At 43.5% G+C, this 20,685-nt stretch overlaps 1 protein-coding gene across 1 annotated transcript in view; it reads left to right on the top strand.

Annotated features, from left to right (window-relative positions):
* LOC137432660 (delayed-rectifier potassium channel regulatory subunit KCNS3) overlaps positions 1 to 8,732 on the top strand; it is a 64,085-nt gene extending 55,353 nt beyond the window's left edge. Inside the window, exon 4 of the mRNA XM_068124751.2 lies at positions 8,378 to 8,732. Coding sequence (XP_067980852.2) covers positions 8,378 to 8,556 — 179 coding nt within the window. The 3' untranslated portion in view covers positions 8,557 to 8,732. The remainder of the gene's footprint in view (positions 1 to 8,377) is intronic.
* Positions 8,733 to 20,685: the final 11,953 nt, after the last annotated feature.

The following is a 20,685-nucleotide window of genomic DNA, read 5'->3' as shown; positions in this document are numbered from 1 at the left end:
TTCTAACTCAGGAAACTAGCTAAGATCTTTATTTTTGAATTTCTAAGAACGTTGTTTTTTAATCTAAAGTGGACAGCAGAGGAGTCATCTCCAAGCTGGTCAACTACATCGGTGTAAATTTTCTTCAGTTCACATAGTTAAAGCGGAGTAACTTCTCCATCCTCAAGAACAGCATGTTTGTATGAAACAAGTTCAGTAAATGCAGTGCTACGGGTAGTGTTCGCGCAGCTGTCATATTGTGATGTTTTGGATCTGTCTCTGTCTGTTGTACAACGACACCAGCCATTGGATGTGGTGTTTTGCCTCCATTGCTATAAAGTCTCCTTCACTGAGCTTTGCTGGCAGATGCCCTTTCTGTAGATTGAAAGTGCACTGTCTCACACGAGTGTCAAGGCCAAACATTGAGGCTTCACCGAGACATTTTCCACTAGTTGCAACCTTGTCAAAAAAGAAACACTTATAAATGGCATCATCAATCCACAACACCTTCTAGCAGGTGAATCTTTCCTCCATATCAGATGAAGCACTTTCTTCACCGATACACTTTTACCATTTGCCTGCATGTTTATCTTCAGTTTTGTTGAATAGGACACTGCAACTATTTTTTGGAATTTTAATCTCCTGCCTAAGAAGGTTTGCTCCAACCTGTCACCTTCGTCCACCCGACTCAACTTCAGCTTTACCAGCAATCATAATCAAATCAGAATCAGAATCATTGGAATCTCCCACCATGAAGCTAACTCCGAGGGCCTTTCACTCACTCACCGCAGGCAGGTTGGCGGTCTTTCTGTCTTCTACCGACTCCTTTCGGGCCTTGCTCCTCCAGCTCTACCTGTGCTCTGTCCCCCAAATATTGCTGCAGGTCGCACAAGATCTGCCTGCAACCCTCTTCTGGTGAAACTGCCAAAATCAAGACTCTCTGCTCACCTTCACTCCTTCATTCCTCTTTTCTCCCGCCTCTGGAACAAACTTCCTCAATCTCTTCAATCCCACTCCTCCCTCCAGGTCTTTAAAACAGCTGTTCACCACCATCTCTTATCTTCCCCCATCCAAAACCTTGATCTTTTCCACCCCCGTTAATTCACCCCAGATCCACTTTTTTGAAATTCCAACTTCTTTCCTGGAAGTCCTTGCAGTGTCCATGTGTTTTATACCTCTCCCACCCTCCACTCCCTTCCCACACATCCCCCCCCCCCAAGCCCTCTCCCTCCCACAGATCTCCCGATGTCCCTGCTCTCAAATGTTGTGCTTGTGTGCTTCCCCCTCTCTCCCCATCTTGTCTCCCGCTCCCCTTATTATATGTTTTTATGTGTCCGTTTTTTTTTTGTGATTAATGAGCTCTTTCACGAGCATCGATGTTGTATACAAAAAATAATAATCAACCAACATCATTGAATGTTGCTAAAGTTTCAGCGATGGACTTTTGGTCAATTTCCTGAAACCCATCCGTGAAGTCGGTTGGGTACGTGAGTTTTTCAGTGGTTTCTTCTTGATAAAAGAAGCACTTGCTCCATTCCGTAGGTGTCGTGTCATTTGTCGAGCTGGCCCTGTCACACTGTCACAGCCTTGCACCAGCTTGAAAGACCACCTTGCACCATTCATGGTGATCACGACTGGATTCGAGGGACCCTTAGCTATCTGAAAAAAGCCAAAAGCCTATAGTTCCTGAGCTATGGAAGCTCAAATAACAAATGTAAATGCTTTTGATGAAATCTTTATCCAGGAAATACATTTTGACATAGTTATTTATTTGGCAACATCCACCAAAATGTTGATAAAACCAATATTTGTGGAGATTTTGACCTCTGTTAGCCTCCCTTAAAGTCGCATAATAAAAAGTATACCCCACTGGACAATCTAAATACTTTTAATGAAATCGCCATCCATGAAAACAGATTTTCATACCTTTTTTTTTTTGTATACAAGATCGAGGCTCGTGTAAGAGATAAATACCTTAAAGATATATACGTAGTACGAGTCATTATTGTGCATTTAAGTCACATTTTCCTGATTTATCCCGAAAATAACCATAGAGTCACGAGGGTCATCTAAGGTCAAATTTTGGTCATTAGTATAATCCTTGGGGTTGATAGGGGTGGGGTCGGTAATAACATGTGAGTGAATATTGTTCAGAGTATTTTTATGCCTCCGCTGACAAAGTCGCCGGAGGCATCATGTTTTGGGGTTGTCCGTCCGTCCATCCGGGCTAAACCTCGTTGACCATGAAATCCTACCAGGAATCTTCCTTAGTAGCCATATTGGAAATATATGGCTGCTCAAGGAGAATTTAGAGTTCCACTAATCATAGAATTGCTCCCTATGATATGTAGTATATGTGTGCCGAGATTCATGCTTTTATCACAAAATGCAGGTGATCACATATCTGATGGACTACTCATATCTTTTACTTGCATGTATCCAGCAGTCATGCTCCTCTTAGTAGGCCATGGTTGTATGAAGTCAAAATTATTTTACCTGGACTTATGCCTTTCGTGGTGGTTTTATGAACGTTTGTTAATGTATTCAGAGTTGCCTGAGGTACAACATATGTTCATTGTACAAAAGGAAAAGCGTCCGGATACAGGTCTGTCACGCTTTATTCTAAAGAGTTCTTGCTGTCGTATAATGATTAAAATGCTACCGTTGGTTGCAATTTTGCTACCAATTTTGCTAAAATGCTGGTCTGCGTGAAAGATAATGCTAGATATACTTATTTGGAAAGCTAATAATCAAATTATTTGGAACAAAAATTTGTGCCCGTTTAATTACAGATTTTAAGAATATCTGTTCAGCCATCTCTGAGAAAAATGGCGACACAGACACACAGACACACGGCTCTCTTATAGTACAAGGGGGCCCGTTGGTCCATTGGACCAATTTTTCATTGGTCTTCTCCTCCTTGTAGTATACCTGCCTGCCGGACGTGGGGGTTCTTTTGGGTCCTGAGGGTCTTTTGGTTCCTCAGGGTCTTTTTGGGTATTTGGGGTATTTTGTGTCTTATGGGTCATCATGGACTTTTAGGTCATTTTGGTATTTTGGGTACTCAGGGACTTGAGGGTCTTTTGAGTCTTAAAGGGGTCTTGGGGTCTTAATGATGTTGGGGGTCTTAAAGGGTCTTCAAAGGTAGAAGGGGTCTCAGCAGCCTAAATGGTTAAAAGGTACATTTCAATAGTGCGTAATTAATGAATTAATAGATGTACCGGTACGTAATTAATAGACACAAAAAGTATGACACACACACACACACACACACACACACACACACACACACACACACACACACACACACACACACACACCTCATCCATTTATATTAGATAGATGTTCAACTACTGTCAGCAAAAGCGATTTGTTCAATGCTAGTGTCATCGATTTTAAAAGTTCATTCTTTCTTTCATCAAACCATCCAACTATGGTTCACAAGATGTTTGTAGGTGCGCCATTGGAGGGGGAGCCTTAGGGTGGACGAGAAGGAACAGAGGGGAGAGGTGCGTTTCAATTGATATAGCAAGGACAAGGTGAACCCAAAAGAGATAATAAGCAATTGTTTCGTGTTGCCACAACTCAAGCTATAGAAGCTGGTAGATTTCAAATGTATCGGTAGGTATAATCTCCACAATACGTCACAATCATTTTTACCATACATATTTTCGATTTACGATACCCAAAGCATGTCATGCACCGGTTGCAGATTGAAAAGAATATGCTGTGCTTGTATGTACTGACCAAGATGTCTTCTGAGGATGTGGACACAGGACGTAAGTGATGGGAAAATAGATGTAAAGGTCACGACATCCCCGTCAACAATAACATCCAAACGTCACGTGATTTCAGTGCCAAAGGACAATGCGGACTTTTTCTCAACACATATTAAAGCAGCTGCCAGCTTCTGTTACATCAGAAGCACTTTTTGCTGGGAGACGGGAGAGTCAATATAATATAGCTTCTATAGCTTTGGCCAATATAATAAAGAGTGGGCCATGTTGTTGCCATGATGACAATCTTTATCCCAAATCTATCATATTGTCCAGAGAATATTGCATTTGACCGGGATTCATCTCTGAATCAATTCTGCTGGTTGCATCATTAACTAGAACGCCACTCAGTATGGAGAGCACACATCCGCCAGGTGAACAGTTTACGTTTTGTATCCCAGAGTAGATCAGAAAATCACAATACAATCACATTCAATCAAAATGATCCGTCCACAACTTTTTGAGATATCCTGCTTTGTATCGTTTTTATCCCTATCTCCCAATCGTGAAGAATCACTTAGAAATTAAATAATTCTCATGACTTAAAAAATTTTAAATTCTCATATCCGAATCCATATTCAGATCTTCACCAAAATCGAATCTGTTTGTCCTTGTCAGACACACAACCTCTCCACCAAGTGTCGTCCAAATCCGTCCACAACTTTTTGAGATATCCTGCTATGTATCGTTTTTATCGCTATCTCCCAATGTTGAAGAATCACTTAGAAATTAAATAATTCTCATATCCGAATCCATATTCACATCTTCACCAAAATCGAATCTATTTGTCCTTGTAACACACACAACCTCTCCACCAAGTTTCGTCCAAATCCATCCACAACCTTTTGAGATATCCTGCTATGCATCATTTTTGGCCCGATCTCCCAATGGTGAAGAATCACTTAACAAATTCTAGTACCCGGATCCGAATCCGGATCTTCACCAAAATCTAATCATTTTCTCCTTGTCACATACGCTACATCTCTGCCAAATTTCGTCCGAATGCGTACACAACTTTTTGAGACATCTTGTTCACAAACGGACAGACAGGCAGAGGTGAAAACATAACCTTTGGTGGCGGAGGTAATACGGTGTGGCAAGGACTATATAATTCAGTTAGAGTACCGGCACACAATCGCCTAATATTTTGGAAAGCTCACATGGGATTTTAACACCTACAAGTGAACGCGAGCAGGTAGGTGATCAAATTAATTCCTCCATCAGGAGGACAGTTTGACCCAGGACCCAGGAATCGAACCCAAACTATATTGGTCAAAGGTGAACCTGCCAGCTCCCAGATGATCCATTATCCCCCCAGATGATTCTGATTAAAGATATCATTTAGAAACACATAATAGGTTAAGATTAAGGGGAAATATTGACGGCTTTAGGGTGTTGATAGAGATTAGTGTCATAAAGTGTCGTTATTAGAAATCCACTGCTTGCAGATTTTTGAATATGATTGTTTGAGAAGAAGATCGCTGTAGGTTATAATACAGTGTTCCAAAAAGACCTGGACAACTTTGCTTATTAATCTATTTAGTACCACAAATGATACAACAATACCCTTTGTTTTATATAATACAGAAACTTAATGTGTTCATCATTTTCAGGTTTGGTGGTTTAATTTAAAAGAAAATGGCGACTCCACAGACACACAAGTTCAGCGTAATTTCCGTGCAAGGTATGGAAGGAATCCACCATCGCGGACTAGTATCAGAGAGTCGTCAGAAACAGAAAAATATCGGTCAACCAAGCACAAGTGCAGCAGATGTTTAACGAGTGTGTGTGAATCATTTCAAAAAAGTCCCAGAAAATCAATCCAGCGCACATCCAGAGAACTGGGACTACCAAGCACCACTGTACACAGGATTTTGCATAAAATACTGAAGCTTTATTCCTACAAGGTGCAGATTCTGCAGGAACTCAAATGTCAGATCCAAACACAAGGTGTTTGCCTTGGAAATGGTCAGTCGCATAGAGGATGATGAAGATTACCTGAGAAAGGTCATGTTCACAGACGACGCTTGCTTTCATGTATCGGGGAAGGTCAAATGGCACAATGTGAGGATCTGGGGCTCTGAAAACCCCCACATGGTCATTGAACACATACACGACTGTCCAAAGGTCAATGTGTGATGTGGCCTTCTCCATGACCGCTTGGTGGTTCCGTTTTGACAGCACTCTCCAGGTCGGCAATCTGTGGATGCACACGTGCTCATCCAAATATGGGAAAAACTCGTCTACCGCCTTGATGTTCTGTGCACGGCAAACGGAGCTCACATTGAAGTGTATTGATGGTGTGCATAAAACGTTATGAGTTTCTGCATCATACAAACCAAAGGGTATCATTGTATCATTTGTGGTTCTAAATATATTAACAACCAAAGTTGTGTGGGTCTTTTTGGACACCCTGAAAAATACTTGTGTTTATAGGAAAAGGAGGCAATAGTGGGATGAATGCTGCAAACACTGTGGATGTTTGTGTGGTTTCAGAACTTCTTCGCTGTCTTATAGATTAGGTTAGGGTAGGGATTCTTTAAATGATGCCAGTGATGGGACAGGCGTTGTCATATTTAGAGATAGCTGGGTTAAAACATCCCATCTATTTGTTCTCCTTTGCAGAACCTGGTGCGGCCAGGTAGGATGTAGGCGACACGGCACATTCTCTCCACCAATAGGAGATAACCTATCCTTCATAGCTGTCCAGCAGCACATTGTCGGAGGGAGAGGGGGGGTTCTTCTTTAATGGTGGATGTCTTCAGGAGAGGGGGAGAGTTGTGGAGGTCTCAGGGAGGGAATTCCTGAGGGCTCGGCCCAGCCATAACTGTGATTAGTGGACATATCAATGCAGAGATTTGTGGAAGCCTTTGGGCGTGGAATAATAATGTCCCAAGGGCCATGATTGGTAAGTCTCCTGGGGCTGCAATTGGTTGGTGGTGGCCATGTGAGTGGAGGCTTTGTGGCCTATGATTGGTTAGCATTGGTGGATGGAGACCTGTTGCAGGGTGGGAGTTGGGTATAAAACCCATGCCCCATCAGTAAGTGTGCTCTCTGACACTTTGTCTCTTCGAACAGCTCACTCTCTCTGGCATGGAACCACTGACGCTCTAGACTGCATCTAGGTACCTGCTCACCCTGACATTCTGGCTCGCTGCCTGGCTCACACTCTTGCCCTGGTAGAGATGAAGCAGCACCATGCGTGTTCTTCTCCAGCTGTTATGAACTAGCCGCATGCTCTTTATGACATGCCTTTCCCTCAACATTGCCCGGTTTTTAGCTCACCTGGAACTAAGTTCAGGGCAGCTTATGGGATGGCGCGTTGTCTGTCCGTCGGTCCATCCGTAAACACTTGAATCTTCTCCGAAACCGCTGAAGGGATTGTGACCAAACTTGGCACAAATGATATTTGTTGTGTTGTGACTAAGGTTTGTTCACTGCATTAAAAAATAATCTGGGTCTAAGGGGGTCTACCAGGGTCAAAATGAATCCAGGTTTGACCCCCCAAAATAGGATTTTGCTTTTTCCTCTGAAACTACACACACTATTTCGATGAAACTTGACCACAACCTTCACCACCCGTGATGTACCAAAGTTTGTTCAGGGTATTTTAAAAAATCTTCCCCTTTCGGGGTATACGGGGGTCAAAGTGGGCCAGGTTTGACCCCCCCAACATAGATATTTGCTTTCTTCTCTGAAACTACACGCACAATTTCGATGAAACTTCACCACAACTTTCAGCACCCGTGATGTACCAAAGTTTGTTCACGGCATTAAAAAAAATATGCCCATTTGGCGGACTACGTGGGGGGGGGGGGGGGAGGGGGTTGCCCCCAAAATCGGTGTTTGCTTTCTTCTCAGAAACTACACAAGCAATTCCGATGAAACTTAACCAAAACCTTCATCATCCGTGATGCACCAATGTTTGTTCAATGCATTGGAAAAGTTTGGGTCTGAGGTGGTATATGGGGTGGGGGGGGGGGGCTTGCCCCCCAAAATAGGTATTTTTTTGTTTGTTTGTTTAAAGTCTTATGATTATGTTGGTATGATTCTACAAGTAAAATACCTTTAGTCAGTGTAGTATGCTGTTTATTCTACCAGGTGAGCACCAGGGGTATTTGTGTATGTTTGTGCCACCTAGGGGGAAGATAGGATTTTGTCTTGTGTTTTTGTCTTTCTGGAGTTATGTTAGTCTTGGGCAATAAATTATTTATCTTTTAAGGAACAGCTTTCCTCGGATTTTCACCTCGCAAATAATGGAGTTAATTTGGGATCCCTGGAGGGTTACATTTTTTTTGTAATTGTCTTTTATAACTGGCATGGAAATATCACCGCTGGACCACAGGCCAGAAGTAACTGCTCGTTGCGAGCTTGTGAGAAATGGTACTAGTTTGGCTCTCCTTGATGTTTCAGCAGCTCAAGTAAGACGGTCGCCACATCGATGTGTTTGTTTTCTGTTGTGAGATTGCCACTAATGACATAATACTTCAATCAAAATCCTTGTACTGCACACTGCGCATCAGGAAGAGATATCAATGTGTACTCTTAATGAAGAATCTATTCTCTTTGAGCACATTTCTCATCTCACAAATGTCTCTCTCTGTCTCTCCTTTTCCCCACAGCTGTTCCTCCATCACCACGCTTCTCACACTGCCCCTTTGAAAAGCTACTGCCCCTGCATCTGGCCAACCTGGGCCTAGCTGAAGGCCCATGTTCCTACTCCGATGAAGAAGATTCCGAAATCTTCCAAGCTGAAGACAGTTTTTCTGATTCTCCTTTACCAGGCTCACCATTGTTATAGGCCTGAAGTCCCCATGTGCACTTTCCATCGACATACTTTTCACTCGCACCGATTGAACCCGAGTAATAACTCTAATCTGGATGTATATAATGCAGCACAAGCTTGATGGGCCATATGGCCTGATGTATCATAATAATGCAAAATATGATTTTATTATTAAAATTCGATTGCATTTTAATCCCAAAGGAATCAATGAAGAAATATACCAGTCAAATCACTTAGGTAGGTGAAAATATTGTTATAAATGAGAAAAAGTTGAGTCTGAAAGCAAGTCTACATTATTCTGATTTAATACAATGTCAAAGCCATCGTGTGCATCGACAGGATCAACAAAGCTGTGGCCTACCGCATGAATTGACACCTTGCGAGACCATAGGACTTCCGTGAAGAAACCTGCTTTTATAAACTACAAACGGAATTGTGGATTCCTGTATCTGAACTTCCATTAATCTTGATAATTGAAGACTTCATTTGAAGTTAATGAAAAAGTATATTTGTTGTTTGGTATTGCAGTGTCAATGGGCAAACAATAACTGATAACATGGTAGCTCTTCGTGTACTGCTGTCCGTGTACCGCTGTCCATGTATCGCTGCCCGTGTACTGCTGTCCATGCACTGTTGTCCATGTACTGGTGCCCATGTACTGCTCTTATACCTCCCAACCTCCAGGAGTACATCTGGCTGCACCCTCCGCTCCCACCTCTTGTTTGTCTGTGTGTTGTACCGTCTTCCAAACAGTGACAACTCCATCGACATCTCTCTCAGACAACATGGACCAACTTTTAACCATTAATTCCAACTCACTCTTCCTCATATGTGGTGATTTAAATTGTCACCATTCAAATTGGCTGGGCGTTGGTACCTCTCTTACCATCCATGGCACTTCAGCAAAGGACTTCTGCGACTCCATGGGACTGACTCAATCTGTGAACTTTCCAACTCCGATTTCTCCCAATGGCAAATCTTCCCTTCTGGATTTGGTTTTGACCAACTCCCCCTGTCAGCGAACAGCCACTCAGGCAAACTGGCAAAAACTGCAAGCAGCCATTGCACTTCAGGACTGGTCTCCAATATCCAGTGCTCCTGATATAAATTCAGCCTGGTAATGATTCCACAGAAACCTGCTCTCCCTTATGCACAGATTTATCGCATCTCGTCTGCAGCTATCATACCCATGGTACACTGAAACCAGGGATGAGGCAGTTAGCTTGAGACAATTTGCCCTCTCCTCCTGAAAGGCAAATCCAACCGAAGGCAATCTCAGATCATTCCATAAACCCCACAAAAAGTTTGTGTCCACTCTCAGGAGAGCCAAACAACATCTGGCCAACTTCAAAGTTTCAAACATGTCTTTCTCCTCTAAAACCTAATTGTGCTTGTCATGTCTGTCTCTGAAGTATGCTCCCCTTCCATCCTCTCCCTCACTTCAAATGGCATCACAGCAGACTCCACTCGTGCTGGAAAGTCCTCACTGGTCAAACACTTGGAATATGTCTTTCAATTCCTGAAACATCTCACACTCTCACAGCCTCCTTCCAAAAGGACAGTTTGTCAACCTCATGCACCTCCTCCCCCAAACTACTTTCTTAACAATCCTCTTGAGGAAGTTCAGTCATTCAAACTCCTGTACCTCACTCTCAGACATGATCTTTCCTGGGAAAAAACACATTTCAAAGTTGGCCTCCAAAGGCAGCCGCCGACTGGACATCCTCCGTGGTACAAAGTCCTTCTTTGACACACCTGAACTCCGATCCACCTACAAGGCCTTCATCCGCAGCTTGATGGAGCACTGTTCTCCCCTTCGGGCCGGCTCCCGTGCCTCACACCTTGCTCAGTTTGATGCCATGGAAACCAAGACCATCAAGATCATTTGAATCTCCCATGATGAAGTGGAGTCCATGGGCCTGTCACTTTCACATCGCAGACAGGTCGGTGATCTCTCTGTCTTCTACCGTTTTCTTTCTGCTTTTACACCCTCTGCTCATTCCATGCTCTGCCTCCCCCCCCCCCTCCCTCCCCTGTTCCCCACTCCCTCTCCCCAGGGTTCTGCAGGGCACACAAGGTCTGCTAACAACCCCCTTCTGGTAAAACTCCAAAATCCATATTCACTGCTCACCTCCACTCATTCGTTCCCTCCTGCCTGTGGACTCAACTTCCATATTTTCAAGCAACTGTTCACCACCATTTCCGTTCATCCTCCAGCTAAAACCATGATCTTTTCTCTCCCCATTAACTCTCTCCAAGGCTTTCCAACTTCCCTGTTTTTCTATCCTGAGAGTTTGCTTCTGCATCTTTCTTGCGCCCGCCCCTCCCCACTCGTTTCCCGTCTTCCCCTAGTTCTCCTTCTTACTCACATCCCTTATCTTTGAAGTCTCTCTCTATTTTGTCCCTCAACACTGCTGCTGTGTGTTTCTCCCTCTGCTTCTGCTGTTCGTTTTGTTATGTTGCCTCCTGATCCGTTCTAATGTTCTAGCTCCTCCATGAGCCTCGACTCTGTACAAAGAAGCCCTACAACGACCCACGATAAGCATCTAATCATCCATCCTTGCATCCTGTATGTATAAGGAACCTATGCTGTTCTATATTTTTTGCTCACAAACAAAGTCATTGACATTTACCTTCCATTGAACCGTTCCTTATTTCTCAAATAAGCCAGAAGTGGCATCACGTACGGGTTGCAAAAATAATGAAAAACGAGGTCATTCCAGAAGTTGTCTCGCCCCAGCGATCTCTGAAGTAAATGTCATCAGCAATTGAAAAAAGAAAACATGTGGGCCTAGCCAGCTACGACTACTACTATTATTATTCCCACCTTCTTGTGGGGTCAGTATGGTAACGTTTTTGGCCCAGAACCTTCACGAAAAAAGGCGACCAGGCCTGATGTTTGTCTTTAGATGGATCGAAGGTGGCAGGAATTTATCATTTGTTCAGCGTGCCCGCAACAACTCGCTTCCTTTTGAAAGAAACCATGGAATCTTTAACATTCATCAACGACCATTGCATCGGATATAGGCCTTCCGGCTTAACATTCATTCAATGAATGGCACACACAATTGAACGAATGTTAAGCCGGAGGGGCTACATGACGGCAATGGTCGTTGGTGAATGTTAAAGATCCCATGGTGTCTTTCAGAAGTTCTTGATAGACACCATGGAACCCATTGCTCTGCTCTACATGTGAAACTTGATCAAGATTCAAACTCAGAGTGGGCAGCTCAAAGGCCAGTGCACAAAACTACTCGAGTCCGCGGAACTTCCTTCAGCAACAGACGGGGAGGATTTGAGGTGGTATGGCGTGCACTTTGTCAAGAGAACACACAGCTCCGTGGAATAGATAGAATCGTACCTGAGTGGTTGAGGTGTGTGTGAATCCTCATCTTATAAAAATAGGTTGTGCAGCGAAATGCTGTTCGATTTTGAAGTAAGCATTGCCTCGGAAAAATAAATATGACCTCAACATTACCATTACTACTATTACTATTACGACTACTACAACACCAACACTAACACCAACAAAACACAATCACTTGAACTGTTTTCCTCTCAAGTCGACATGAGTGTTCTCATCACCCTCCACCAAGAAAGCGAAACGTGAAAATGAACAGTTTCGCCGGCTTCCGACTTCCGCTTCCGACTTCCGCTTCCGCCGGCTTCCGACTTCCGCTTCCGCCGGCTTCCGCCTTCCGCTTCCGCCGGCTTCCGACTTCCGCTTCCGCCGGCGAGGTGGCGTTCTTCCAAGTTTTCCACGTCATCAAAGTTAAATATTTTCCCGTTTGCGTTTTTGTCAAATCTCGACTGTTTATTTTACTGTGTATGTGTCTACTGTATGTTTCTAGTTAGATCTTGGTTTGTAAATCGTGCATATCTGTGTATAATAGTCGTTTTGTTCACATAACATTTGGGGCCAAGTCCCTCGAGGCTTCCCTGTCTCCTCGGCGGTCGTTTGTCTATTTAGATTTGTTCTTTCACTGTAATGCTTTTTTCTTTGTCTTTCTTTTCACCCCATACTTCACCCGAACATCTTACCCTTTGTTTAAAGTCTTAATACAAAAAAAAACTCTAAAAAAAATTTCCCGCTTTGACTCTTGTCACCCCAAATCCCCACCCCATGGGGCGTGCACCAGGGGTCAAATCCCAAAAATTGTTACATATTTCATGCGCCCCCCCTCCCCCAATATTGATTGCAAAAACAAAGTTTCATTAAAAGGAGTTTGAAAATGTGCCCGTAATTGCATATTGTAGTATTTGACCTTTTGACCCCACCACAAGGGGTCGGGGCCTTAATGATACTGGTCTTGCACCTTCAATGCATGGGGTGATTATAACTACACAATTTGGTGAATTTCTGCACAACCGTTTAGGACGAGATAGTGTGACGAACGGACAGACAGAGACGATTACAATATCCCCCCTTTTTATTCAAAAAGCGTGGCGATAAATATTCCAGATTTGATTATGACTGAAAATTTAACTGCACATGCTCAGCATATATAACATACAGAACCAGTATACGAGAGGATGCAGAGGGGCAAATAAGCTGGTATGCTGAATGATCATGAAGGAAGTTATATGTTCAAGGTATGATTTCCTCTGAACTCTAGTGATATATATGGGTTTCTATCTTCAGTCTCATTCTTCCCTCCAGGTCTTCAAGACAGCTGTTCACCACCATCTCAAAACCATGATATTTTATTATCCTGTTAACCCTCGATATTTGAAAAACCGTTCAGGATTTAGTTCTCATGTTGCAGATATCTATTCCTCATTGCACTATTTCAACCTGATTAGATCACTGCTGTGATTGGCTGAATCATGTTGCCAAGGCAACCATCTCGCTAACTTGGCATGCATACGCAATATTTTAAAAACCGTTCAGAATTTAGCTTCCATATTGCAGATATATATTCCTCATGATACTATCTCAACCTGATTACACCATGGCAGTGATTGGCTGGTCTATTGCTCATACTACCGAAAAGGCAGTGGAGTGTCAGCTCCTTGTGTCAATTGGAATCGTGCTTCTGTTCTTTATGCTTTTCAAATCAAAGACATCGGTTGCACATTATAGGAGCCATAACTGTGGCTTTGTTGTTTGTACAGTACGGTATATATGAAGCGAAAATTCACATAAATACCCTCACCTATCTGGCAAGATCCGTCATAATTTTGAACGAATTTGTGCATCTAGTCGTGCAGGTGCAATCATGTGACGTGTTGTTCTGTGTGTTGTGCGTTCGGACTCAAATTCATGGAATGTGTAGCCTATGATGTCTTTTTTTGCAGGGAATGTTGAAAAGAAGGGATGGCACATATATCCATAACTTTGGGATGAACCTCTTGGTATGTAAAATGGTTCGTAGTAAAAGCCTCTATTGTAAAAATGCTCCATGTTTTGTTCAGAAACTATACAAGTATTTAGTGACTGATGGGCACTCAAAAACCGGAGTCATCATCCTTCTAATTGCCACCTTGATGTAGGAAATACCAGCTCTATAAACCGAGGTTGGAGCTTTCATTTACTCCGCTTCATCTAGTGTATTTTAAAACAAAACAAAAAAACCTCTCATCACTGATTTGTTTGACGGAGCAGAAGAATTATAATCTTACATAGATTCTTACAAGAATTATAATATAGAAGAATAATATATATTTACATTATAAATCTGAGCCATGAACTCTATAAATGTATATATCTTTGAGCTACAGATGGAGAGATGCATTAATCTACATCATGCTTCCGACACGAAAAGGCTTTATGTGCAAAAAGAAATTAGGGAGATTTATTAAAGCAGAGAGATATTTAAAAAAGATCATTCTTACGGATCTGCTTTGCGTGTGTGTGTGTGTGTGTGTGTGTGTGTGTGTGTGTGTGTGTGTGTGTATGTGTGTGTGTGTGTGTGTGTCAGCTCTACTATGAGCCTTAGCCCATGTATAAACAAAAAAAAGTCTTTCCACAGATTCTCAATGTCTCAAATCTCAATCAAATTCAAGTCTAGGCTTTGGCTGGGTCACTCAAGGACTTTCACGTTCTTATTCTAAAGCCATTTCAGTTTTGCTTTCGCTGTATGCTTGGAGTCATTGTCCTGTTGGAACGTAAATCTTCACCACAGTCTAAGGTCTTTTGCACTCTGAAGCAGGTGCTCCTCCTGGATTTGCCTCTATTTGGATCCATTCATTGTTCCCTCTATCCTGACAAGTCTCCCAGTCCCTGCCACTGAAAAGCATCCCCATAGTATGATTCTGCCACCACCATGCTTCATGGTAGGAATGGTGTTAGATGGGTGATGAGCTGTGCTCTGTGACAAAGTAGTTTTTTGACCAAGTCGAATGTCTGTTGGTGTGACAGCGTCCATTATAAGCTAGCACCATGTTTTATGAGTCATCTGAGTGGCTTCACTTGTTCCAAGTGATGTGGTACAAATGATGCCATGTAGGTCACGATGCTGATGAATTTTTGTAGTTCTCTTACATTAGCGGGTGTCTTCAATTTGCTTATGGCCTCGGCTCTATCTGGGTCTGAATGAAGCCCACTTGAGTCAAGGATCAGGCCAAAAAAGGTACTTCACATTTGGCTTCTTACTTTCACATTTGGCTATGTTAAAGACGAAACCATGTTCGCGGGAGTTGTGATGAGGCGATGGAGGTTGATGTCGTGTATCTCGTCAGTCCGGCAATGGACAATAATGTAATCAGCAAAGTTGTTGACTTGAGTCAGCTACATGGACTCGAGTCCGACTCAAGTCTCATTTTTGTTGACTTGAGACTTGACTTAACTTGCAGAAATTTGACTTGGGACTTGAATTGTAAACATTTGATTTTCCGGCATTAAATAGTCGTTCAAGTTTGAAGAACAATAATTTAATGCTAAAATTAGGGGAACTTCTGCCGATACTTGTGCTTATCCAAATCATTTTGCGGAAAACAGCAAGAAAGCAAACCTTAGTCCAGGGCCACTTCCTGGTCGCTGGCATACGGAACAACCATCCCCATTCCTTGACACCAACGGCTTTAATGTGGAGAGATTCCTCCAGAGCAGATGTAATACTGGATTCAAGTTACTGTATCCGAACCTTCACCAAAATCTACTCATTTAGTCCTTGTCACATTCCAAACCTCTCCATCAAATTTCGTCCGCATCCGTCCACAAGTTTTTTGAGATATCTTGTTCACAAACAGACAAACAAACAGACAGGGGTGAAAACATAACTTCCATCCACGTTTGGTGGTGGAGGTAATAAAGTCTGACAGACACACACAGAGACGGACGGATGCTTGATATGAACGAGGTATAAGACAGGACATGTCGCCTGGCTTATGCTTAAATATTAGCATGCATTATCGCGCACTATTATATGCAGTGACATGCAATCATGGCTTCCATTTATGGAACATCGAGGGTAGTGACACTTGCTTTTCGCAGTAACGAATGGTTACAAAACATTTCACACTTTAAAAATAGGCAGCACAAGACCGATTTATGATTTTTGCAGGGGTGCAACTGCAAGGTAATTTTAGACGGGTCAATTTATGAAAAAAAACCACCCTAACCCCCCAAAAATTGCTACAATAGGTTTTTCAGCGGTTTTTGGTACTATTGGACATCAGAAATAACATATTAAAAATGTAATAAAATCAGACCACCGGAAAGCTGTTATTTTCAAGATGGTGTCCAAGATGGCCACCAATACCCTAAAATAGCTATGTCATTTATAATTCACCCTAGAGTTGTAATTTTGGTGTCTACCCCTAGGTTTTAGGGGGTCAAGAATCCCACTAAGACCATTTAAAGTATCATTGACTAATCAGGTAATGAATAAATTCAAGAAGATGGCAGTCAGACATTTTATTAATTAGTTCTCATTAGCCACCCATGTGACACTCAATAGCCAATAAGAGCGTGTGTTCTTACCCAGTCCCACTATTTGTACATTTCTTTCAGATTTAACAATGAGTGCAAGTAGCGTCGACCCAGAAGTTTGTCCCATCTGGCCTCCAAAGCCAGTCACCGACTGGGCATCCTCCGTCGTGCGAAGTCCTTCCTTGGCACACCTGAGCTCCTCACCACATACAAGGCATTCATCCACAGCTCAATGGATTACTGTTTCCCCCTCTGGGCCGGTGCTGCTGCCTCACACCGAGCTCGGCTTCACGCTGTTGAAACCAAAGCTTTCAGAATCATTGGAATCTCCTGCGATGAAGCTAACTCCGAGGGCCTTTCACTCACTCACCGCAGGCAGGTTGGTGGTCTTTCTGTCTTCTACCGACTCCTGTCCGGCCTTGCTCCCCCAGCTCTCTCTGTGCTCTGTCCCCCTAATATTCCTTCAGGGCGCACAAGATCTGCCTGCAACCCTCTTATGGTTAAACTGCCAAAATCTAGACTCTCTGCTCACCTTCACTCTTTCATTCCCCTTTTCTCCTGCCTCTGGAACAAACTCCCCCACTCCCTTCAATCCCACTCCTCCCTCCAGGTCTTTAAAACAGCTGTTCACCACCATCTCTTATCATCCCCCATCCAAAACCTTGATCTTTTCTACCCCCGCTAATTCACCCCAGATACACTTTTTTTGAAATTCCAACTTCTTTCCTTGAAGTCCTTGCAGTGTTCATATGTTTTATACCTCTCCCACCTCCCCCCAAGCCCTCTCCCTCCCACATTTCTCCCGATGTCCCTGCTCTCATATGTTGTGTTTGTGTCCTTCTCCCTCTCTCCCCATCTTGCCTACCGCACCCCTTATTTTTGTGTTTTATGTGTCGGTTTGACTTTTTGTGTGATTAATGTTAGCTCTTTCACGAGCCTCGATCTTTTATACAAAAAAAATAAAAAAATAAAAATAATCTGTACGGAGAAATTGGATGATGGAGGTGATGTAACTCACATTCGTCAAAAGGGTGCTGATGGAATCAACGCAGCAAGTGTGCAAAGAGGTGAAACCATTGTCGTCACGGCTGGCACTAAAGTGCACACGGACTGTCATCATCGGTATACCAACCCACTTGACATAAAGACTCAACAAAGTAAGAAAAGTGGATCTTCCAACTCAATTAAGAGAAGCACCAGAGTATCTGAAGGTCCTTTTAATAGCAAAACTGATTACATTTTTTGTGGAACTGGTATTGTGCCACGAAGTAAAGACCACAGTACAACAATGCCATGCAAGAATTCAACAATCTATTCTACACAACAAGTGAGCAGCATAAATAATCGACTGAAGCAAGGATCAAGAGAGATTCGTCTGACCTGTCAAAAATTAGTTCAAAACTAAATGCCTGCACACATTTTTCTCCAGACTCTTCCTTGAGAAATGTTGTTAATGGTGTAGTGGCTACAGCGGATGTGAATCTACATGAATTTGAGTGCGTTGGAAGGAAAATCATTGAAAAACGATTTGGCAGCCTGCTTTCACAATATCTTTCAAACGGAAAGACAAAGCCAAAACCCTCGGAGATATGTCTACCGTCAAGGTTGCTCCTGAACAGACCATTGACCCCGCCCTGTTATTCCAACGGTTTCTGGTAGTGTCCAAAACAGGAGACCTTTCATTGCAAGACGTTATGAGTTATGAGCTCAGCACATTCCCTCCTGCCCTTTTTGAGGCCAGAAACGTTTTGCGAAAGGTTGATAAGCCTCAATTAGCTCACGCTATCATTGATCATTCGAGCAAGGTGTCAAGTGAAGCCATCGCAGATTCTGCTCCAAAAACTGAACATTATGTCCTTGATGGAGGCTCCTTGCTGCATCGTTTACTGTGGAAGACAGGAGACAGTTATGGTGCAATAACGCAGGCATATGCAGACTTCACCATTCACATTATGCTTCGGCAACTGTGGTCTTTGATGGGTATGGTAGAGGTCCGTCCATTAAGGACAATACACACCAAAGGCGTGGGCAGAATATCCATCCAGTTGTCAACTTCACTGTAGAGACAGAGTTTTCAGGCAAAAAGGATGATTTTTTTGTCAAGAGATAGCAACAAGCAAGGACTAATGGATCTCTTAAGTGATGAACTGAGGAAAAGGGACTGCAATGTGATCAATGCACCTGGGGATGCAGACGTAGATATTGTTAACGCTGCAGTTGAAACCTCGTGTCATCAATCCACCACTTTGATTGGGGAAGATACTGACCTTTTAGTTTTTCTCCTTTACCATGCACACACAGATAACAAGGAACTATATTTCCGTTCGGACAACACGTCTAAGGCTACCAAAGTATATAACATCAACTGACTACAAGCAATCCAAGGACCTGTGTTCACAGTTACTCTTCATTTACGCCTTCACTGGTTGTGATACATCCTCCCGGATTTTTGGTATTGGTAAGAAGGCAGCCTTCCAAAAGCTTGTGAAAGGCGATTCCATTATACAATCCTGCGCAAATACATTCGTTCTCCCAAGTCAGCCAAGGGATGTGATAGAGGACCTTGGTAACAAAGCGATGGCGGTCATGTTTGGTGGCAATTGTATAGATTCGCTTGCATCCTTGCACTACAACATGTTCGTTACGAAAATAGCGTCTGCAAAATCGTTTGTGACACCTGAACGTCTCCCCCCTACTGCATCCTCCACAAAATTTCACTGCCTCAGAACTTACTACCAGATCATGGTCTGGATTGGGAGGGAAGGTGACATGGATGTCATGAACTGGGGTTGGAAACTGGAGGACAATCAGTTGGTTCCAATAATGTTGGAAATGAATGCTGCCCCTGATAATCTCTTGAAGATGATACATTGCAACTGCTCAACTGCCTGTAGAACACCCCATTGTAGCTGTAGAGGATACAGGCTACCTTGTCATAGAGTCTGTGGACCATGACAATCCATATGAAGCCTGTGGGACCAATCATTCATTGGTCCCCGTCAGAGATAATTACATTGGTTCCGCCCCCTTTTTGCTTTATAAGCTACCTGTGCAGGCATATCGGGAGACGAAAACAAGGGCTCTCGAAAAAACGTGCTTCCGGGTTGCTCGGCGAAGGCGGGAAGAGCCCGAAGTTTCATTGTGGGGCTCGGTAGTCGGTAGTCGCTTTTGAGAGGGGACGGGTGGAGCGGTTTTTTAGGCGAAGCCCGCTTTTTTTTTTTTTGGACCCCGGAAGACGCCGTACTCTTCGCGGAGCTGACGCTCTTCCGGGCTTGATTCCCGGGCCAGACTAAATTCCCGCTAGTAGGAATAAATGGATAGTCTCTCGGGAGAGGATGGGGAGGGGGTCTTTAAATCTGTTGGTAAACCTCGGAAGAGAGAGAGAGAGACGAGGCCAGGTGTCCTCTGATGAGGTGTCTCCAGTTGGGAAGCCCAAGCGTAGGGCTCCCCTCTCCCAGGCCTCTGGTAATCCCGTTGATTCGCTCGATAAGTTTGTGGTCATTGTGGTGGCCGTTGAGAGGCCTAATCGTGTGGGCCCGTCCAACCCTATAAAGTTAGCAGCGCTTATAAAGAAAGAGTTCGGGGAAGTAGTGTCTGCGAAGGTGCTTCGGTCGGGGGACTTGCTCATTGAGTGCAAGTCAGCCGGGCAAAGGGACAAGGTTTTGAAAGCAACTCATTTTGGCGAGGTCTGTGTTTCGTGTCAAATCCCGAAGTACTTGAGAGAATGTCGTGGTGTCATCTATGGGGTGGATTCATCCATAGAAATTGAAGAGATTAAGTGTTATTTTGCCTCCAGTGGAGTGACTGATGCTCGCCGTCTTACCACATTCAGGGATGGAGAGAAGGTGAACACCTTATCAGTCTTGCTGTCCTTCAGTGGTCCTAGCCTTCCATCAAAGGTAGTGCTCGGCTATTTGGCCTTCACGGTAAGAGATTACATACCGGCTCCTCTTAGATGCTACAAGTGTCAGAGGTTTGGGCATACGGCCTCAGCTTGTCGGGGCAAGGTTCACTGCAGCAGATGCAATGGCGATCATGAGCGTAGTGCTTGCCCAAGTGAGCAAATGCATTGTGGGAATTGTGGTGGGGCGCACAGATCTGCTTTCCGAGGCTGCCCGGATTTACAAAAAGCAGCGCTTATTCAGCAGGTAAAGGTAAAGGAAAAATTAACTTACGCTGAAGCCGCTTCGAAAGTTTCTGGGACTAAATCTGCCTCGTATGCAGGTTTTCGTAATTCTAATCCCATTGGCTCGGTGAAAGTCGCTACTAAA

The sequence above is a fragment of the Myxine glutinosa genome, chromosome 8 (assembly GCF_964187855.1).
Source record: "Myxine glutinosa chromosome 8, kmMyxGlut1.1, whole genome shotgun sequence".
Classification (NCBI taxonomy): Eukaryota; Metazoa; Chordata; class Myxini; order Myxiniformes; family Myxinidae; genus Myxine; species Myxine glutinosa.
Note: the sequence above shows the minus strand (reverse complement) of the source record. Positions and strands in the feature narration are given on the sequence as shown.